General features: G+C 36.6%; 1 protein-coding gene across 6 annotated transcripts in view; it reads left to right on the top strand.

Moving 5' to 3' along the window:
• RIT2 (Ras like without CAAX 2) overlaps nt 1-23,866 on the top strand; it is a 222,351-nt gene that overhangs the window by 49,525 nt on the left and 148,960 nt on the right. For all 6 annotated transcript variants that reach the window (XM_032441362.2, XM_085528753.1, XM_032441364.2 and 3 more), the window contains one exon: nt 13,476-13,549. In XM_032441362.2, coding sequence (XP_032297253.1) covers nt 13,476-13,549 — 74 coding nt within the window. The remainder of the gene's footprint in view (nt 1-13,475; nt 13,550-23,866) is intronic.

Raw genomic sequence — 23,866 nt, 5'->3', positions numbered from 1 at the left:
AGAGTCTGTCCCCTTCTTTCCTGTATTGTACCCCTTAGATGCTGAAAGGGAACTATCAGGTCACCTTGGAGCCTTCTTTTCTGCATGCCGAACAACCCCAGCTCTGAGTGGACCCTTGTAGTGGAGATGTTCCATCCCTCAGATCTTTGTTGTGGCTCTTCTCTGGAAATGCTTCAACAAGTCTGTGTCTCTCCTGTACTGAGGACTCTTGACTCAGGGTGGTGACACACTAGAACAAGTTGCCCTGAGAGACTGTGGATGTCACATCCCTGGAGGCACTCAAGACAAGGCTGGATGTGGCTCTGGGCAGCCTTATCTGGTGGTTGGTCACCCTAGATGTAGCAGGGGTGTTGAAACTAGATGACCTTTTGAGGTGCTTTTCAACCCTGGCTATTTTCGAGTGTTGTGTTCAGTTTTGGGCTTCTCACTACAAGAAAGACATTGAAGTGCTGGAACGTGTCCTGAGAAGGGCAACAAAACTTGTGAGGGGTCTGGAGCACAAGTGTTATGAGGAGTGGCTCAGGGAGCTGGGATTGTTTAGTCTGGAGAAGAGGAGGCTCAGGGGAGACCTCATTGCACTCTACAACTTCCCGAAGGGAGGTTGTGATGAGGAGGGGCTTGGCCTCTTCTCCCAGGCAATAAACAAGACCCGAGGTAATAGCCAAAAGTTGTATCAGATGAGGTTTAGACTGGACATAAGAATGAACCTTTTCTCTCAGAGGGTGGTCAGACACTGGCCTGCCCAGGAAGGTGGTTGAGTTGCCATCCCTGGCAGTGTTCAAAAGGCATCTGGACAGGGAGCTAGGAGATATGGTTTACTGGTTTTTCTGTAGGTATGGTAAATGGAGGACAGTTGGACTAAATGATCTTGTAGGTCCTTTCCAACCTTGTGATTCTATGATTCCATCATTTTAACACTGTATGATAGTGTGACTCCACATTTGGATGTTGTACAGGCCTTAACATAGCTTCAAGGAGGATCTGCTTCATGATCTTTCCCAGCGCACAGGTGAGACTGACAAACTGATCTTGCTGGACTCATCTTTTTTACCTTTGTTTAAAATACGTGTGTATCATTTGTAGCATTAATGTATTACTGTTCTCCATATTTTTTTATTTTTTTTTTTTAATCTCACGTAGATGAAGAAAATAGAAATTATCTTCACTGAGCTGAGACTGAACACTAGATTCAAATACCTAAATTAGCATCTACGTGTCAGATACATGTTAAAGTTTTGGATATATATAAGTGGTGTTATGGATCTTTATTAGCTCCTTTGTTATGTACTTCCAGAACTATTACATAGGTTTATATATAGGTTTAATGTCATCAGGATCTGTCCCTATGGAGAAGTGACACAAAACCTATGGGGAACACAGGCCCTTCAGTCCAGGAACAGAAAGCCAGACACTATACCTTAGAGTATATCAAATAGTAAGAATCATCTATATTTGGGCAACTGAATAGAGTTTGCATTATCATTAAGTGTACAGGGATAATTTGAATGTATATATAGATTTTGTAGCTGTCTAAATGTAGGTGTCTGAATCTAATTCATGTTGGTTTCCATAACAGCTTGTAAGAATAAAAGTTCTTCAGAAGTCATGCTGATATCTTTCAGACTTCATGGATAACTGTCCGGATTTGAAGGGAGAAAAATGCAGAGTGAGAGAATGAGCAGAGAAAAAAAAAATAGAATCAAAAGAATAGGAGAGAGAAATATTCAAAAATAAAAGTAATAGGAATGCTCATTTACTTTAGATTTCAGTAAAGCAATAAAATACCTTCTGCCATGAAAGGAAATAAATAAAAATTCCTTGGAGTCATGTAGTTTGGAGGCTGAAAAATTGTAAATATTTCTTTGTAATGAAAATCACTTGATTAAATTAAACAAACAAACAAACAGCAACAACAACAAAAATCAATAATAGATCCACGTTTTATATTGTTACTTCTCTTAGGAAATAATAGTTTAAAATATGGTTGTTATCCCTCTAAAAAATAGTGTAATTATACTTTGATTATCTCTCAAAACTTCAATTCCAGTTCTATTCTCTAACTGAGTGCATTCTCAGCTCAAGTTGAGCTTTGATTCTTCGTCCTTTGTCTTCTAAAATCATGGTGTCTCTCTTACTGAGGAAACAATCTGGCATTATTCTAAATACTCAGAAACATGATCATTAGTTCTGCCGTTAAACTTGCTTTCTTGGAACTCTGTCTTAATAAGACAATTTTTCAGTTCTAAACAGGTTTCATGCAGGATTTAACCAAAACAACCAATTATATTCTCAGTCCATACCCAAAACTAATATCTTGGTCTCACACAATGTGATCTGCTTCTTTGTCAAATTCGTATTTTCTTAGAAAGATAATGCATTATGAAATTATTTGAAGTATGTACTTCAGGTGACAGCTCACTGTCATTTACCATTTTCAGATACTCAGAAAATAGTGCTTAATCTTATAATTTTCTTTTGTGATATAAAAAGCAGTAGACAGGCAAATGCAGACTGTTTTTCTAGAGATTCAGTGGCTCAGAGAGCTGTTCCCACATTTGTCATTTTTCCCCTATCATTTTACCAAACAGTGTCTCAGAGGTTGGAAGGTTAATCAGAATACCTTCACTAACATTTAGGCCTGTAATTTTGGCTAGGAAATGCAGTTGTCTGTCTCAGTCCATCACTCATGCTTTTAGAAAACATAGCACAGCACCTCTGCTAGCAGATTTCCTTCCACCATGGATAAACCAGGCAGTAGTTGCAGTTAAAATTGTCTGCAGTACCCTTGCAGCTCTCAGGGAAGGAAACAGAGTATAGAGGAGGCACAGTTAATGCTATAGAGCTAAGAAAGTTAGCATTTCTTTAACCTGAAGCGTGGACAAGGAATAGTGCACCTACTGCCTTACTCTCCAAACAAACTGTGGAGGCTCTGCAGCTATCTTCTAAGATATGAGACAAGTTTAGCAGATGGTGTGGGGAAGGAGGAAGTCCCACTGCTCTCTTCATGTCTGATCCTCTCTCAGCCTTCTTGACTCTCTGCCACTCGCTGGACAGCACTGCAGGCTGATTCAGCACTATTTCAGTAGAATAGTAAGCCACATCAAAGAAAATAGTTACCTGCCAAGATAGTGAGTTGAATCCTTTTGGTAAACTGAGCTCAAGAAGTAGTGCAACTGATTATACAAAAATATATACACGAGTTGAGTGGTGTGGTTGACATGGTGGAAGGATGCCATTCAGAGGGACCTCAACAGACTTGATGGGTGGACCACAGAGAATCTAATAAGTTCAACATAGCAAAGTGCAAGGTTTTTCACTTGGGTCAGAGGAATCCCTGGCATTTATATGGACTGGAAGGAGAAGACCTTGAGTGTAGCCCTGCAGAGAAGGACCTGGGGTCCTGGCAGATGAAAAGCTGAACATGAGCCAGCAGTCTGCTCTTGCAGGTCACAAAGCAAATGGTATCCTGGCCTCCATCAGGAGAAAGGTGGCCAGCAGGGACAGGAAGGTGATTGTCCCTCTCTACTTTGCCCTCGTGAGGAACTATCTGGAGTACCGAGTCCAGGTCTATGGCTCCCAGTACAAGAAAGACAGGAAGATGTTGAAGATAGTCTAAATGAGGGACGCAAAAATTATAAGAGGGATGAAGCACCTCCCCTACAAAGACAGGCTCAGGGGGCTGGGCTTGTTCAGCCTGGAGGCTGAAGGCTGCAGGGCAAACTAATTGCAGCCTTTCAGTACCTGAAGGGAGCCTATAAAGAGGAGGGGAGTAAACTCTCTGAAAGGGTAGATAACAGCAGGAAAAAAGAGAGTCATAGAGTCATGGAATAACTTGGATTGGAAGGAATCTCAAGGATCACCAGATTCCAGTCCCAACTGCCCCAAACAGCATTGCCAGGCACAAGATGAAGTATTTGCTCAGATTGCTAAGGGTCCTGTTCAGTCTTGCCTTGAACAGAGATATAACCATTCTCGGAAACCTGGTCCAGCACCTCATCATCCTCTCGGTGAAAAACTTCTCCCTGCCATCTAATCTAAGTCTTTACCTCTATTGATTTCCCTTCTGCTTATAATTTCTCTTTAAATATTGGAAGGCTGTAAAGAGGTCTCCCCACAACCTTCTCTTCTCCAGACTCAGAAGGCCCAGCTTCTGTCAATCTGTCTTCATAGGAGAGCTGCTCCAGCTCTCTGATCATCTTTCTCACCCTCCTCTGTACCCTCCCCAAAAGTTCAACATCCTTAGTGTGTTGGAGGCCTCAGACCTGAATGGGATATTCTGGATGGGGCCTCCTGAGGGCAGAGTAGAGAGGGATAGCAACCTCCCTCACCTTTCTGGCTGCCCCTCTTCTGATGCAACCCAGGATACCATTGGCCTTTCAGGCTGCAAGTGCGTATTGCTAGCTCATGTTCAGTTTTTCATCCTCCAGTACTTGGCAGAGCTACTCTCAACAATTTCTTCTCTCAGTCTGCATGCATACCTGGAATTACCCTGACACAAGCGCAAAACCTTGTAGTATGCTTTGTTGAATCTCATTCAGTTCACATGGGCCCACATTGAAGTTATCCAGGTCCCCATTAATTGGCATCCTTTCTTTCTGTCATATGAACTGCATGACTCAGCCATCTAGCTGGCGGTGCACTCTACTCCATCATCTATGTCACTGATCTATATGTTAAAAGAGTACTGGTCATGAGATAGATCCCTTAGGTATGTCACTTGTCACTGGCCTCCATGTGGATATAGAGCCACTGAGAGGGCTGTGCAGGGAAGGACAATAGGATAAGCCAACAGTGTGCCTTTGTGTCTAAGAAGGCCAGTGGTATCCCAGAGTGCATTAAAAAGAATGTGAGCAACAGGACAAGGGAGGTGATCCTCCCCTTCTACTCTGCCCCTGTGAGGTCACATGTGGAGTACTGCGTCCCATGCAGAGAACTGCCGGAGTGTCCAGCAGAGGGCTACAAAGATGGTTTATGGCCTGAAGCCTCTCCCTTATGAGGAAAGGCTGAGAAACCTGGGACTGTTCAGCCTGAAGAAGGCTGAGAGGGGGACTTATCAATGGCTATAAATATCTAATATGTGGGAATCAAATAATCTGGGGCAAGCTCTTTCTAGCTGTGACCAGTAACAGGACAAGGGCTAATGGGTACACACTGGAACATAACAAGTTCCATGTGAACATGAAGAAGCACTTCTTTACTTTGAGGGTAACAGAGTACTGAAGTAAGCTGCCCAGAGAGACTGTGGAGTCTCCTCCTCTGAAAATATTGAAGACCTGCCTGGATACTTCCTTGCATAGCCTACTCTGGGGAATGTAGTTCAGTACTAGATGATTCTCAAAGGTCCCTTTCAGCCTCTATGATTCTATGATTTCTTCTCTCTTCTGTCTCATAAAGAAAGCAAATGGATGAACAAACTCTTTATTACCCTGACGTGTCTGTCCAACACCTGTTTACTGTGTCTAGAATAGGACAGAAAAGTATTTCTCTTATGTAGTGCTATGCTTCATGGTTACATGCATGAAAACACTAATTCTTTTAAACTGACAATTATTCATACTTACCATCTATCCTTCGTTAACACTCTTTTTGTTAGAATTAAGATATACTCCTGACGTGACCATCTGTTCTCCCCCACTGAGAAGAGCATCAATGGAGGATCAAAGCATAGTTTATAACCCTTCAATTCCTCCTAGACATGTGCTATTTTAATTGTGTATCTGCCAAACAGAGAGAGAAGAAAAATAATCAATAACTCTGTATAATAGCATGCCCTTTTAATTGCTATTCCCAAGCACTGGATAGCTGGAGTAAATTTTAAGAAGAGAAAAAACCTTTCCTTATAAGTGTGACAGTATCAGAGAATTTCTGAGGTATTGTCTGTAATAACAGTATAATAAAAAATACTTGATCATAAAGATCATATCCAGAGGCTTTAAAAAAAAATCAGCCAAGGATAGAATGATTTTTAAATAAACTAATAATTATTTAAATAAATATGTTACGCTAGGCTGTTCTACACAAAAAATAAGCTGTTAAATTTCTTTGTTTTTGCTTTGTTCTTGGTTTTACTTATGTTGTTTCATTGTTGTTTTGTTTTCTATTGTTTTGCATATTAGCTTGATACAGGCTACAGACCTTGTATTTCAGCACCTAGTATGTATGATTTGACACATTCCAACAATTTTTCCCTCATCCTGCTTTGGTTTGTCAAATTTCTAACAAGCTGGAGTAGCAAACGTAGTGGAAGAGTTGTTTTCTCTGATGATAGACAAGCTTTTCCTCAGAGGTGAGCTCTTCTAGCCTCCTTTAAGAGTTACAGTGATGCACGAAACATTGACCCATCACAGAATCGGGACAACAGTTCCCCATTGGATTCTGAGTTATTGTAGGGCTTTTAACAACGTTTTGTATACACACTTTCATCACACTGAAACACTCCTGGCTTATAGATTCTGACAGAACATAAGTGTGAGCAAAGTATCCATCTGAATAGTGATGTGAGCAAAGAAGAGTATAAGTTTATTCAGAACTATAACCCACTGTGAAGTCACAGTTTTTGGCCTTTAACTCAAAAAAGAAATATACAGTTTTAGGGCATGATTCATCTCACTCTAATTGTTTACATTTCAAGTAGATCAAATGAATAGTGTTCTCAAATTTTAAATACTACAGTGAAAGCCCAGGATCTTAGGGCTATGTTAGGGCAGATTGCCTTTTATCTTAGTGCTTGCTTATGTAGCAGTTGGTCCTGGAAACTGCATGACTGAAGCTAGGGTGAATACTGAAGTCATTCTGAGGCTTTATCCCAGTGATAAATAACTGTGACATAAACCATGAACTTAGAAGTCAAATTGAGGCCTGTACTCACTTAGATAAGATCATCTTATATAAAATTTGCTTTGCTGTTTCCTGTGTACCACATTATGTAATAAATAAATAAATAAATAATCTCTTAAATGATTTTTTGAAATTGGAAAAAAGACTTATGTTGTGGTTGGCTGGAGGTGGGTGATTCATCTCACTCAATTCTAAACTTTTCATCGCAAGAAAAATTAACCTTTCTTTCATGCAAGCCAGTACACCATCTACACTTTACTAAATACAAAATACAATCCACTTTAATAGCCATGCAGATATAGTCACCTTGTTAAGTACTTCACCTGAAATGACAAAAGTGAATTCACAGCTGTCAGATCCTCCCACTCAGTAGCAGAATCATGGACTTGAAAGAGTAATGAAATTGCAACCTGCTATTCTTTTCCCCAAGATAAGGGTACTTGGACTCATGTTAATTATCATGTTTTGATTAAAAAAGAGTACTTTGTTCACTTTGTTCATGTACATCTTTGAAGTAAATGACATTTTTCTGAAGGCAGAGGAAGTGATGATATTCCCTTATTAAATATTAGTGCATTATCTAAATTGCAAGTGGTTTCTAGCAGTAAGGCAAGTGTTACAACAGAAGTTTGCTGGAGGTATCTTTAATTCTGATTTGAAACAAACAAACATATGAACAAACATACAAACAAACAATCCTAACATTTTCAAGAATTTGTATTTTTTCTTCTAGAACTGATTATAAGAGAAATGCTTGTCACTCAAGTGGGGAATCTTATTCATTTCCCTACATACTTGCATATTAAAATCCAATATGGTTACATCATTGATACCAGCATTCACATCATAACTGATAGTTGCTGCACTGGGTCAAATTATTCAGTTAGACTTTGTCAGACTTTAATCCAAAATTCGTCTGTATCCAATTCTCTCTGTGGATGGAAGTCATCCTTTATAAGGAGGTGACCTATGCCATATGCAGGAAATTCTTGATTTCATTAAGTTATTGCTATTTAAGAATATGATCAGATTCTCCATCCACACGTCTATGAGTTTTGCATTCAACCATGGTTGTACTTTCCATGAAAATATTCATCCAGTTTATTTCAGGAGGACAAAATGAAGTAAAATTTAATAGCCCTTCTGTACTGCAGCTTACATTTTGAAGTTTGTTTTCCAGCCTACAGAACTGAGAAAATGGAGAATCACACATCTTCAAATGAAATTATTCAGATAGAGTGTATAACAGTAATATCCATTTTAATTTGGCAAGACCATTTGAAAGTAATGTTAAATAACGTTTTCTGAAAACATATAAGTCCAAGACTGTCATTTAATATCTTATCTGAGAATATGTTTACAGTAATTTGAATGCTAAAATGAAACCTGAAAGATAGAAAATGCCATTTTTCTCATCATGCAACTGAATGTATAATGAATAAAAGTATGGATTTCTTTCATAAGAAGCACTCAATTCATGCTTTTGTTTGTTTGTTTGTTTGCTTCTGAAAATATATCAATTTCCTCAAGGTCTTTTCTATAGTCTTTTTAAAAGAATAAGCATTATCACAGAGGTAATAACTACAGGTTAAGGGCACCACTTTGCAACACCGGAGGCCCGGGTTCGAATCCCCCCTGTGGCGCAAGTGGTAGAAGTGCCGCTCTGCTACACAGGAGACTCGAATCCCGAGGGTTGGACTCGATGATCTCTAAGGTCCCTTCCAACCCGCACAAGACTGTGATACTGTGATACATTAAATGTTGCATTATTTAACGGTTTTGCATTCACAGAAGTGTAAACAACAGCAGAGCATATATTTACTGAAGAAGTCTTCTTTTGTGAGTTTGGAAAGGCAGGGGCCATCCTTTTTATGTGCTACAAAAATTCAGAAAGATTCTTCCATGAGAAATGATGTTGCCTGTTGTAATCATGTATGCTGTTGACACAAAACTGAGCAAAATCTGAAAAACTTGGCAAAGCTAAACAAGTGACAGAAAACCATCAAGTGTGTTTCAGCACTGAGAAACAAAAACAGCAGGACTGGGACAAATAATCTGAAGTATTCTTCACTGTTGGAATAACAGAATTAACTAACGCTGGGCAGAACTGGAAATAAGGTGTAGAATTATCACAGTTACTAGTCTGAAGTGGTATGTGAGTGACCAATTTTCCTACTTGGTGTATTTTGAAGAATACTGCTATCTACATGAGTATTTACAGAATATAAGGCAATTGAATCTGTCAGTTCTACACTTCCAAGCCATTTATTGCTTAATGCATGTATAGAACCTGTAGGAAGGCAACCATAGTGACATACTGTCACTGACTACAAAATGCTGATATTAGTGCTCACTCAAATTATAGAACTCTTCTACTCCAGGAGCACAGTTTTATGATGGCATGGTTTCATAATGTTTGGTTATCAGTATTCCACATTATATCATCATCTTGTGCACTGGGAGGTAAAGAGTTAATGCTCCAGATCTGGGTGCCCGTCCCAGAAGAGAAGAACTACTACATTCCCCAGAGGACTGTTCGCCTGCTGTTATCATTTCTCAGATTGCTCAGAGGGAGAAGATAAAAAAGCCTTCATAGGTCCCCTGATGGCCCTTTTTCGATCGTCTGTCAAGCCTCTGCTGTGGATGCCATCTTGTCGCAACAGTAGAACTAGGCCTTTGGTTTCTGGACAGTCTCTCATTTAATTTGATTTATTAGTTTAAATTCTAATTACGTTGTAATGCATTGTATTATAGTGTGTTATCTTGCATTCTGCTATCTTATTTAGTAAATTAGTTTGTATCTCCTCAGATAATTGCTGCTGTTTTGTTTTTAGGCCCATCTCTACCTTTTTTCCTTTTTCTGGGGAACAGATCCATGGGTCCCTTTGTCCTCTAGTCACAGAACTGGACTGAACCAGCCTGTAAACTATTGACACACAATAAGGGAAATCATAAGACCAATGTGTTTTGCTGTCCAATTCCTGTGTCATTAATATTTTTATCACAAACAAGAAGTTACATATTGTAGCTGGTACCGTGGTTAAGATCTCTGTCTACTCTCTTCTTATTTGAAAATTCCTTGTTGTAAGTAGAAAGAGAATATAAACATCAAATGACTAATAATCATTCTATATTCAGGAACATCCCTAAATTAAAATGCATATGTAGCAGATAATATAAGCATAATAAGAGCTGAGTCCCTGCTGTCTCTTTGGCATTCAAGGAGGAAAACAAGAGGCAGAAGCGACTGAGCTTGGACTTCCTTCTGTTGGTTTGGCATCTCTTTAGCCAAATAAAATACACCTTGGCTCATATATATATGAGATAATGTACATTGCAGAAGACAGTGAAGGGGAGAGAATGTTTATCTGGAAGTCATAGAAGCAGAATTAATAAATGAAAGGAAGAAGCTGCTGACCTACATTTCAGGGATTGGGATGTGTCTATGATGCAGATAAAAAGCCTATTGCAACACTACTTTAAACTGTACACCAACCAAATCTATTTGTCATGAAGCAGTTACCTGCTCATGGCAGAAAAAGAGCTTTGATACATTTTTAATGAATCTAGATTCCCCCATGCAAAAATAACTGAGAGTAACATAAGCCTGCATTAATTACAGCTCTTCTGCCTCCAAAGAGATATCCTTCAAAAATGAAAGGCAAAAAAAGAGAATGCATTCATTTTATTAAAAAAAAAAAAAAAAGAAAAGAAAGAAAGAATGAAAGAAAGAAACTCTTAAGTTTTTATTTCTTTTGTATTTCTTTTTAATAATACTAATACCAAAAATAACAATAAAATAACAATGAAAACAAGACAAAAACTGTCCATTTCGAAAATGTGTTTTCTTGATTTAAATCAGATATTCATTAAAGGAGGAAAAAATATTAAAATAATTAAATGTCAGTTGTAAAACAGGTGGGGCTTAGTTTGACTGTCAACCTTTCTGCATAGAAAAAAATATATACATATATATTTTAAAACAGAGGTCTGGCTATGTAATTTAACTATTCATTTAACAAATTAGTTAACTGTTGCCTAAACTACACAATGATGCAGATTTTCTTTTTTCCTATAATATATTGAAAATGCTCATTCTTAAATTCTTTATTTGAATTGTTGCATATCATGTCAATAAAAATAGGCTGCATCCTTAATTATTTCATATAATATCCTATCTATCTGCTACATTTTATTGAAACCAAAATGTGAGACCTTTCAATTAGCTTCAAAGAAAGAAATTTCTTCTGGAGTTAATATAATAAAATTAGTTTGATTAAAGTCAAGCTACATGGCACACTGGGTATCCTGATCTGATTCTTTATCTAGTGATTGGCTGCCCTGCCGATTGTATGGTTCAAGGGGTCATGAGTCTTGGAACTGTGATCTGTGAGATCCTTTCTATGCCATTCTATGATTCTGTGTTTCTGTGTGTTTAACTGCCTGATGTGTTATTAATTTTTCTCATTGTCTATTTTTTTTCCCCCTTTTCCTACTGCTTTTCTGAATTGCAGCTGGTTTTATATTTAAATAAATTTTAAAAGGATCACTCCTTAGGGCTGTAGGATGTAAAATTCAAATATACATGACCTAATAGCTACCAATTATCTTTAAGTGGAATACTGTATAAATTAATTAGATGAAAGAAAATGTAATGTACTCAAAGATTATGAATAGTGTAAATATACCAGACAGTATTTGTAATAATATGAATGATTTTTCAAAGAGATAAGATTAGACAGCAAATTTACTAATGCTCCTCATGAAGGCTTTCCTGCTTTGCTGCCTGTGCACTGAGATTTTATGTCAGTGCTGCATCTTCCCTTCTGTTCTTCTCATTCCACTTAAAAAGAATGTGCTCCTTTCTGATTTTAAGATTTCTCAGTTTCATTATTGTGAACATAATATATATTACATTGCTTGGGCTAAGAAAGACTATCCACATAGTCCTTTCTGAAGTACTTTAGGAAACATACAGCTATAATGTTTAGCAGTATAGCTACCAGTTGCAATATATCAATTGAATTCAGTACATGTATACGTGTATAACCCATGAGAAACATATTTCTATGTCTTGTCTGATAGTACATGTTTCCATGCGTATGTAATTTTCCATTTTTACTTAAAAGTAAAAAAAAAATAAAATAAAATACTGCGTGCCTCCTTGTTGTTTTATAATGGATTAAATAAACTAAGCAGTCCAATTCATATGTTCTTTTTTCTTTGATATTAAAGTTCTTATTCAGCAATACCTATAAAGAAATCTATTGACTGAAACACATGCTGGTTGGAGTGCTTTGGCTTTCTCGGCAAGACAGTGTATCATTCATTTAATTAAGTCTCTGGGTCATCATAATATCAGTGGGATGATTGGTAATATTTGTTTAAAACAATGCATGTTCCTAAGTAATTTGCTGAACTGATGTCTAAATGACGTAGGAGATTCAGGAAAATTACTGTGCATGATTATGTCATTAAAGATAGCAGGATGCAAGAGCAAACCCAGGTAATGACACACATAATGCTTTATATTTTAATGTTTTAATGTTTTTTTGTTTTTTTCCTTTGTTTATATACAGACCAGGTTTATAAAGTGTTGTATAATACAATAAATGTAGGGCACAAATTTGAATGTCTTGAGACTTCCTGCTACTTGCTACATTGTCACCCTGGTCCTCAGAGGCCTCTGTCAGACAGGGCTTGCAGAATTGAGCCATTGGACATGGTCAACCATATATTCATATTGATTAATGGCATTTCTCAAATGCATTAAATTCACTTGTCTTGTCTTCACGCCTCAGTACACAGCCAAAGAGTAACATCAGTCACCAAAACCACTCAGATTGCTAAGCATTATTGTTTAATTAGACAGCATAGATAATTTCTGAGACTCTTCCAAGTACAAGCATGGCCTGATTACTGAGCCATGTTTAACATTAGGAGGAGAACACAAATGTTGAGAGTAGAATGAAATTGAAGTGTGAGGAAAATAGCTTATGCAAATAGCAGGTCTCCTGTTTTGTTTTTCACTTTCCAAATTTATCTTGACAAAAGCATGAGCTAAAGAAATGACTGAACAGGTATATTTTTTCCCTCTCAAATAGTGCTGATTGTGAAGATACTGACTACATTTTTTTTTTTTTTTTTAAAATGTAATTTCCATCCTTGTCAGAGATATGCAGAGCTCTGATTATTTGTTCTAGCAAATCTAATCCAGAAGTCCCCATCAGCCACAGGGAATTTTTTTATTTTTTTTTTTTCTTCAGTACTTTAGATGATTTTTTTTTTTCTTGAGACTATTTGCTGGAAAGGCTCTGTGAAAATCTGGTGTCTTGCACCCTAATAGAGTCCCTGGGTCTATATAATATGGGTCAGTGAAGCAATAATGTAGCCTGGACTATGCTTTAAATCTAGGTAAATTTATATTATTTTGAAATACTGCAGTAGGAAAGATAAGGGTATTCCCTATTGCTTTTCAGTGTTTTAGGATTTGAAAAAAGGTTTTAGTTATTGAACAGAATTGGAAAGAAAGTTAGTTCAGACAGGAGAGCTTTTAGAAAGTCTACTCCAGGTTAAAAAAGATATGTTTCTGCTTTTCTCTGAGCCATTCCTATGTGTTGCATTGTGGTTTTTTTCAGAGGATGCCTATAAAACTCAAGTCCGAATTGATGATGAACCAGCTTATTTGGACATTCTAGACACTGCTGGACAGGTGAGTAGTTTTCCAATGTAAACTGTTCTATCAGAGATAACAGACAAAGAATTTAACCTCAGATATATGGGTCACAGATTGAGAAACAAGCTTCCTTATTTAAACATAAAGGATCAATCACAGATAACACTGACAAATTATAAAAGATCATACTGCTTCTGTGATGCTGTACAATTTCAAAATATGACAAGAATAGACAGAAAAATTAAATCACATAGAAGCTAAAAAGATTTTTCTATCTTTTTCACATGTATACAGAAATATCTACTACAGTTGAGAGATTAATAAATATTACAGTTAAATTCTGCTATAGCATGTGCATGTGTGTGTGAACATCAGTCAAGGAATTACATTTTTCACATACATAAAGGTGAAAGAGGGATTTCAAGAAATAAGTTCTCTTCTCTTCTCTTCTCTCTCTTCTCTTCTCTTCTCTTCTCTTCTCTTCTCTTCTCTTCTCTTCTTTCTCTTCTCTTCTCTTCTCTTCTCTTCTCTCTTCTCTTCTCTTCTCTTCTCTTCTCTTCTCTCTTCTCTTCTCTTCTCTTCTTTCTCTTTTATCTTCCCTTTCCCTTTCCCTTTCCTTCTCTTTTCTTTTCTCTTTTCTCTTTTCTCTTTTCTCTTTTCTCTTTTCTCTTTTCTTTTCTCTTTTTTCTTCTCTTTTCTCTTTTCTCTTTCTCTTTTCTCTTTTCTCTTTTCTCTTTTCTCTTTTTCTTTCTTTTCTTTTTCCTTCCTTTCTTTCTTTTTTTTTCCTCCTTTCTCTTTTTCTCTTTTTTCTCTTTTCTCTTTTCTCTTTTCTCTTCTTTTCTTTTCTTTCCTTTTCTTTCTTTTTCTTTTTCTTTTCTCTTTTTCTTTTTCTTTTTTCTTTTCTTTTCCTTTTTTCTTTTTTTTCTTTATTCTTTTTTCTTTATTCTTTTCTTTTTTTTTTCTTTTTTCTTTTTCTTTTTCTTTTTTCTTTTTCTTTTTCTTTTTTCTTTTTCTTTTTCTTTTTTCTTTTCTCTTTTTTCTTTTTCTTTTTTCTTTTTTCTTTTTTCTTTTCTTCTCTTTTCTTTTTTCTTTTTTTCTCTTTTTTTTTTCTTTTTTCTTTTCTTTTTTCCTAATCTTGATTCATTTCATCTCCTTTCCACCTCATAACTTTATTAATGTTTAATCTAAATATCACAGTGGCTTGATCTTTTACTGAGGTACGTGTCTGGTACTCTTAGAAGGTTTTGATAGTTTCATGAGCTTTCATAGCAAGAGCACATCTTTTACAGGAATAAGACAACAGGGAAACAGGGGCAGTAAATCCTTAAAAAAAATTACATAGGAAGCCTGAAAACCTTGATCTTGCCTTCTCAAGCCTCTGAATGTACCTTAGCCCATCGCTGCAAATAGCAGGAACTGCTGACCACTGCCAGGAATTAGAACAGCATTACGTTATATAAGGCTGAAAGTAGTTCAGAAGGATTGTGGTGGGAGTTTTATGTATGAATGAAATATAGGCCAGTTTCAAAGTAAACTCAACCCACTTCCAGGGATCAAAAGATGACCTGAATTATTCTTCCTTGACCCCAAAAGTTACAGTCCTAGCAGCTAACCAGTCATTTGCTGCCGAGTCTCCCATAATAGCATTTGATTTTTGAGAAAAGGCAAACTAGATTTCAAGGCAAGTCTCCACAGCTGTGAATTTAATTGACCTACAATTTATTAATAAGCCAGGCTCAAGAACTTTCCCATGCATTATAATCCTAGCATAGCTTTAGAAACATTTTTGAATGGGGAAATACTGGAGCATCGTAACTATTACAAATAGTTTGGAAATATCAATACTTTTGGTGGAGAACAAAAAGCAACATTTTTTCTCATTTAGGAGGTCTGAGCCTTGTAACTTCAGTCATGTTTTATCATTAGTATGCAATTATTTGGGAAATTACATCTCCAGATGTTTACTATTGTAAAGCTTTATGTCTTAGGGATGTCTCATGTTAGCCTTTAAAACAGTCTGCTATCTATGTCTACATCATTCTTCATCTAAATTCATTTTAGTCTGATATTGCAGAGTTAAAATGATAAAAGCAGATAACTTCCTTACCCAGAGGTGAAGAGGAGTGATGAATCAGAGTTTATACATCCAACCTTTTTCTAATGGAAAGAGGAGCAAAATATCATACAAATTTTCCTTTTCATAGGTATGTTCCCATTTTTTCTGGGAATTTGTTTGTTTTTCTCTCCCTTACAAAGGCAGGCTGAGGGAGCTGGGCTTGTTCAGCCAGAAGAGAAGAAAAGAGATCTCATTGCTGCCTTCCAGTGTTTAAAAGGGGATTATAAACAGGAGAGGAATCAGCATTTACTCTAGTAGATAGTTAGAGGACAAGGGGGAATTGTTTTAAGCTCAAGGATGGAATTGGATGTCAGGGGTGAGTTCTTCACAGAGAGAGTGGTGAGGTGCTGGAACAGTTCTGCACAGTGATGCTGTGGATGATCCATCCCTGAAGGTGCTCAAGAACAACGTGTATGGGGACCTGGGCAACCCAATTGGTAATGGATCTGGAATTTGGTAACTCTGCCAATGGGAGGGAATTGGAACTTGATGGTTTCTTGTCCCTTCCAACCCAAGACATTCTATGATTGCATGATTCCCTGTGAGGACACGGAAAGAATGCCAGAGCTAAGCTCTACAAGCCACAGAAGTAGGTAGAGTGCTGTTTGCACCATGTTCAAAATCATAGTCTTGTGCAGAGCTGAGCTACCTAATCTTACATTTGCATCTGTAATGAAAATATAATTTACATAAAGGGAAGAAAGTAGCTTAAAGTCAAAGGAAAGAAAGGGTAATAAATGAACCAAATACGTGTGACCTGCTCTTATGTTGAGCTAAGGAGTAATTTGTAAAAAGTCAGCCAGTTCTCAGACCATCTCACTGTCCACTCATCTATCCCACACTTCCTCAGCTTTGTTATTAGGATGCCATGGGAGACAGTAACAAATGCCTTGCTGAAATCAAGGTAGACTACATCCACTGCTCTCCCATCTACCCAGACTGTGACAGTGTCATAGAGGGCTACTAGGTTGGCTGAGCATGACCTCCCCTTGATGAACACATGCTGACTACTCCTGATAACCTACATTTCTTCTACTTGTCTGGAGATGGCATCCAGCATGAGCTGTTCCATCACCTTTCCTGGGGCAGAAGTGAGGCTGACTGGCCTGTATTACCCACATCTTCCTTCTTGCCCTTTTTGAAGATCTGAGTGACGCTGGCTATCCTCCAGTCTTCAGGCACTTCCCCAGTTCTCCAAGACCTCTCCAAGATGATAGAGAGTGGTTCAGCAATCACCTCTGCTAGCTCCCTCAGCACCCATGGATACACCCCGTCAGGTCCTGTGGATTTATGAACATTTTTATTAGTTTTATTTGTGTAATTCCATCTGCAATTCCTTCCTATTTGAGAAACAAGAAATTGGTAAAAAAACAAACAAACAAACAAAAAAAAACCCAACACACATGATTGACATAAATGTATGAGGACATTCTAGAGAATATGTTTCATGTAAGGTGCTTCTCCTTTCCTTGAAGTACATTAGCAGTAACTACATGTGTACATGTACATTTATATATTCAACCGTGACCAAATGCTGTGATTTGTTAATAATTATTATTGTTCTTTTAATGCCAAGTCTGGAGTTAAAAAAAGTTGATAAAATCAAATTTTATATATGAAGCCAGATAAAAATATCAGATATTTTGAATAAGGTAGAGGTGCTTTGACACTGAAAACCTGTACAGTGTTTTAGAAGTAAATTTCTAGTTCTCAGAATTCTGAAGTTAAAAAACTGTCAAAATAACACTAGAAACAGTAATGTTGCTTAGTTACTGATCATCTTATTTTTATAAATGCACATAGACACCATTAAATATGGTAGATTCACATTCACGGGACAGAGACTGAGGTTCCATGAATTCTGGGTATATTATTGTTGATTGTTCTATAATGTTTCTTCTAAAATCTGTGTATCCACAGAAGATAAAGACACATTTCCTAAGTGCAGTCAGGACTGGCATAAGTAGTTATGCTTCAGTGAACTTCCTACCCCTGCTACTTACCGTCTGCTATGACTGCCAGCTGGATTATCTGGCTTTGCTCACAGCAATCAACTTCAGACAGAATAAGGTTAAGTTTACCCCAGAGAACGTTACAAGCAGGTATTATTAATGTACCTGCACGTAACCAAATTGTCACAAACAACACTTACTTCAGAAGTTCCCATTATAAAACTGGAATAATTGGCATTCAGCAAGAGGAAAAGTGACAACAACAACAAAAAAAATATGTTATTTTATTTTATTTTATTTTATTTTATTGGTGGCACAATTAAATCTAAAAGTGATGTGTCCTTAGCCTCACCTTTTCTGTTCAAAAAATTATCAGTGATGTCTGCAAATGCAAAATATTATCTACAAAGATAGATTTAACTGTCTTATCCACAGAACATTTCCTGAGGTTTCACTTTCTTATTCTGTGTGTGACAAACCTTGTCTGCTGTTACACACATTACATTTAGAATAGTGGGAATGCTTTGATTTCCAGAAAATCTATGGATGCAAAGGAAAGGACAGTCAAACAACACATCCCTTTTTCATTTTCCTTCACATCTGCTTGTCCGACAACTCATTTGCTGCAATCATGCACAAGAAGCCTCCAAAAAGATTTAAAAATACTGTTCACTCATTTTTATTTTTATTTTTATTTTTATTTTTTTATTTTTATTTTTTTATTTTTATTTTTATTTTTATTTTTATTTTTATTTTTATTTTTATTTTTATTTTTATTTTTATTTTTATTTTTATTTTTATTTTTATTTTGCTTTCTCACTCTTTTCTAAATAAATATACGTTTTGCTACACTTGGAGTCCAGCTTAAGTTTCTCGTCCCAGAACATACACAGCAGTTGCCCTTTCTTCTGTATTTATACACTGGTGACTGACACAAAAGTTTTTATTTTTGCTACAGCTTACCTTCTGTAGGCACATTATCTAGTCTCCATGATCAGATTTCATGCCTAAATTTAAAATTCCCTTCACTGAAATACAAACTAAGATGATCCTCCTTTAAAACAATAATAATAATAATAATAATAATAATAATAATAATAATAATAATAATAATAATAATAATAATAATAATAATAATAAATCAGATGCAAAACAGACAAACATGTAGAAAAAATGGCTTTCTGTACCTGACAGTGAGGCGATATATGTGAAGATTATTGCACCAATTTTTGCTTGTTAAAAATGTGAACTTTTCATGATAAACTTAGTGCACCAGTATATTTCCCAAGTGTGACTCAGAGACTTGAAAAATTGGCCTTAAAATTTGATGACATGCAATTTCAGGGAGATTTTCCATTGTCTGGAGCTGTGTGCACATGAATTCATTTTCATGCAGACACTTTTCAACCTGACAACAGCAGTGTGCTCTGTAGTGAAATCCATCTCTCAAATTGCTAGCAAATCACAAGACATGTTTATCCTGCCAGGCTTTAAGACTGTGATTTTTACCCCTGCTTGAGGCTTTGAAGAGGAACCACATTAGTCCCAAGAGCACTTCATATAAATACACTTTCACAGGCTAAACACAGTAGTCCAGTGACTCACTCAAGCTTATCTGAGGTCCTTCTACTTATTATCTAAGCATGCTGTTCTGTAATCCTGAATGAATGGAAATCAAATTTCAGACTCCACCACTGCAGCTTATCTCAAGAATGCATTTATTTATTTATTTATGTGGTAATTATATTTTAATGAGACTTTCCTGTGTGTTATTTTAAGGGGAAAATTTTAGTGCACTTTTTTTTTTTTTTGTCCCCTCCTAGAAACTGAGTAAGGGAGCAAAATCAGTTTTATTTTTAATGCATAAATGTAGTGAACTAAGTAACAACCATTACCATTAGTGTAGTAGGTGAAGAACATTAATTTTATTTGTAAGTGTTTTCATTTCAATGCTGATGATGGCATACTCAGAGAATCAAACCACCATCAAATGAAAGCTGGTGGATTTCTTAAGAAATTTAGTATGTTTAAGGCATTTAAAAGAATAATATGTGCTTTTATAAACTCCACTAAAACCAGAATAGTTCTATACTGTTTTTTCCAGATGTTTTATTGCAGTATTTTATGATTTTTATTGTATTCTGTTGTCTACCTTATGGAAAATAGCTGTATAAGCCCATCCTACATAATTAAACTTCATACAGGTTATTCACAAAATGTCATGCAAATTTGTCTTTTAACATTTTAGCTTTTCTTACTACTTTTGAAAGGCATTGGAACCCTGAAGAAGTTACTTCTCGCAGACTTTTGTTGTGTGCATTGTGATTTCTTTTTATAAATGCAGCTGTCCTACATAATGTTGTCAGGAATTCCAGAGGTTTGCCTCACAAAAATCATTTGCTCTGAAGTAGCATTACACAAACAGTGTTTGCTGTGGACGGAAACCTCTTTTCTTCCTGTACCAATTTTCACAAATTCACCTTAATAATGTATTTTCTTTACTGAAACTTTTGCTTATCTGCTAAGAAAACAAAAGTGTGTAATGGCACTACCCAGTGCCATTTGATCAGAAAATATTAAATGATCAAGAAGGATGCCTTTTGTAGAACAGAATGTCAAGGCTTCTCAGAAGCTGTGGGTTGTCCTTGAGAACATTAGTAGATTAGATAAGAAGATCAGTTCTTTTCTGAATCATACAAGTACATAAATTACAAACTGTATATCTGTTCATAACTCCATTAAAATATACATGGAGACAATAGTTTGAATTGATAGAGAATTGGTCCCTCTGAATTTTCTTACACATTCATTAGAAACATATTTTCTGAAAGGAAACACTCCTTCCCCCCAAAGTCTTTATTCATATCAAATGTATGAGATATGTGTTCTTAGGCACCCAAGGAAGGAACTAGATGCTCTCCCTTCATGCCCATACAGAAAAGAGTGTTTCACACATCATATAGATAATATTTTCTAATCTCTTGGTAGAAAATTTAAGACTATTTCATTTTGACACTGCGCCAGGTGAAAAGTACTTGGGTATACCTTTGAATTGTTCATTAGAAACACTGTCAGTGCCTTCCATGTATCACTCAGAGGGAGTTCTTTATATTGGGAAAAAGAATAAAAGAAACACAATGTTGAGTATCCTTTCTGTATAGCTACACTGGAGGCTCCTTTGGGAGCAAGCTTGCATATAATACACAAAATTTCCCCCTTACTGAAACCAAAATACACTGCACTCTGTGCAGTGTCTTAATCTAGTCTAACATTTTCCCAGAAGTTGCTGGTACAAGCACTACCTGCCCTCTGATCATCTGCTATCACTGCATTTTCTTAATTAAATTCCTCTGTATGCATGTATTACCTGTTTCTCTCATCCCTAATTAACACACTTCACCTCCAGTAGGAGTTGAAGCCTTGTCCTAGGACTGTTCCCTTTTATGATTCAGGCAGAAATGTCTTCAAGATGGTATTTACCTTCTAGGTCATGTTTTGGTGGCAGGTACCAAGAGGCTACCATAGCAATTTCATAGTGCCATGATATGCCTTGCAGTAAAAGCAGTGGTGTGGATACTGCATAGCTGTTGGCGTATGTTCTGCCAGTTCCCAAAGGAACTACTCTTATCTAACTTAAATTATTCACAAAGTGGACTTCTGTATCTGAGCTAGTCATTCATATTATTCTTATAGTTGCTGGGAAGAGATAGTTGTTTTGAAGGCATATTTCCGCTTGTTCTCAGAAAAAATGTTAAAAAATATTGAGGCAGAGTTCCTTTTTTTTTTTTTTTTTTTCATTGACTATGAGCAAAGTTGAGGCAGCTGAACAAAGTACGGACATCTAAATGGTAAAAATGTGAAGCATGATGAAATGATTTTAGTATCCTCATATCAAGGCAAGAAAACCTCAGTGCGGGACAGCTACAGTGTGCATACCTTAGAGACATTTTGTAAGCTGCTCACAGTCAAGGTGACAGATTCCTTCTCTTTCATCTAAGGCTCTGTTCCCACGAGTCCCCAGAAGGTCACAGAAAGCAGTTCTGCATGACTGCGTGGATGCCAATCCAGTGACTATTCCTGTGTGCTTAATGCTACCTAGTCATCTCACTTGCATTGGAAACACTAGTTCAAATACTAAGGAAAAAGAATGGTGGAAGAAATCTGTAAGTTCCAGGAACATGACAACTCAAACGTTTTGAATCACAGTCATACTGAACTTAATATTGTAAACAATACAAAATGAGATATATGCAAACCATAGTCTAATTTACAGTCATTTAATGGAGTGATGAGATATCTGATTCTGTGCTCCCTGCTTCACTTCTGCAGGGCTGCAAAAGACTGTGAGGAAGATGGCAACTGTACAGTCCCCACTTAGGCTGACAGGTCTTTGCTTGTATCCCTGGCCAATACTTAACTGAAGTTGCAATCATTACCTCTTCACTAGCAGGCTAAATTTTTATTTTCACTGTTGCTTACTGAAACATAATTACTGTGCTGTTAACTCTTTTTTTTTTTTTTTTTTTTTTTTTTTTTTTTTTGTGGTAAAAGGTAAAAATTGCCTTATTCTTTCTTGCATACCAATGAGAAAGAGGGAAAAGCCTTATAAACCATATACAGTTGGGGATTTTAGAGATAGTTAACAGTGAAGATTGCTTCAGTGCATGCTTTTAAGAGAAAATTACTAAGATGTTGATGCTTAAGAGAAACTATTTGCATTAAGATGAAAGAAAAAGACAGTTCTTTGATTTAGAGAGTATAGCACTAAGGCATTTTTGCTGGCATTGTCAAGAACAGATATGGTGATTTTATCCATATTTTGGGTTGAATTAAAAAAAAATAGATAACATCTCTGAGGCAATAGGCTACATACTTTCATTACTGTTTTTAGAAGATTAATGTTAATAAATGTAGCTAAAAGAAGTTGCAGAAAACTGATGAATACATCTTCATTTGAGAGCAAGAGGGCAGTTAGAGTGGGAACATCACGGAAGATACTTCTGGAAGGAGGGCCTGTGTGCCACCACAGATTGTTTAGTAACTTCTCAGTATGTAAATAGGATCAAAATATGGTGCTATTTCTTAAAGCCCTGAGTTATTTTATGTTATTCTCATCTTTATTTTTATTTTTTTTTCTTTGCCTTTTTTTTTTTTTATTATTATTATTTATCTTTTCAATTCATTTTTTTCTCACCTGGCTGACAAGATTCATCCTTACTTTATAAGCTAACCATGGTGCAGAGCAGTAATTAATACAAGAAGAGTAAGTGCATATAAAATGTTCTCCTGTTAACTAGTGGGCAATGCAGTAGTGACAAATCAGTGTTAGAGCGATGAAGGGACAAAATGACTCTCTGAAAACCCTCAGAAATATCAGCAAAGAAGTAATATAACTAGTTGTTGCCTAACCTGAAAACCATCCCTGTATCTTCCTGCAAACATCACCTATCTTCTGGAGAAATAGGAAGAATATTCTTCCTGTTTCTTTCTCTGGGTAAATTAAGTAAATTAAAGAGAAGTGATTAGATAAATAGGCACCAGCATCTATAAGGCTGATGTTGTTGCTGCTGGTTTTCTTGTATGTTGTGGATTAATTTCAGTATCTATCTCAGCTTTTTACTTGACTGTTCCCAGAATTAAGAGACAGTTACTGATTTTGTACAATGTGGAGGTCACAATAGTGTCTTGGAAAGCTGTCATATTATGCTCAGACAGACATTAGTCTGCTAGGATAATAAACTACATCTTTTATATTGTTTTCATAGTATATCCTTTGTCTGTGTTATGCATTTTGTTCCCAGTAAAAATCCACAGAAGGAAAAGGATACAGCTAAAAGATTCAAGTATTCCTTCCTATAAGTCCTGAAAAACTGGCTGATCATTAATCAAGGAACTGTTTATAATAGTAATCCACTTCCACTTCTGTCTCACTCCAATTTATAGAAGGGAGGCAAGGTTTTATATATGTATACCCAGCACGAGATTAAGAAGCAACAGTTCAAATGTTGGTCTGACCAGTTTATTACAAGTCCTAGCCATTTAGGAAGATGGGGAAGGGGAGGTAGGCGACAGGAAATGTAGGAAATATAATCAAGGAGTTTCTGCAGAAAGCAAAAGAGATAGTCACCACCGCGGGTCCAGAGAGGTACACAGTAGGTCCATTGATCTCTGGAACTCATCTGATCACCGTGGGGGATGGGAAGAAAGCCAGGAAACTCCACAGTAAGCTGGCCTCAGAAGGTTCTTCTGAAGAGGTTTTCCCCTCAGGGAATTCTCCGTCAAAGG

The sequence above is a fragment of the Coturnix japonica genome, chromosome Z (assembly GCF_054131305.1).
Source record: "Coturnix japonica strain WE chromosome Z, WE-NBRP24, whole genome shotgun sequence".
In the NCBI taxonomy this organism is placed as follows: Eukaryota; Metazoa; Chordata; class Aves; order Galliformes; family Phasianidae; genus Coturnix; species Coturnix japonica.
Note: the sequence above shows the minus strand (reverse complement) of the source record. Positions and strands in the feature narration are given on the sequence as shown.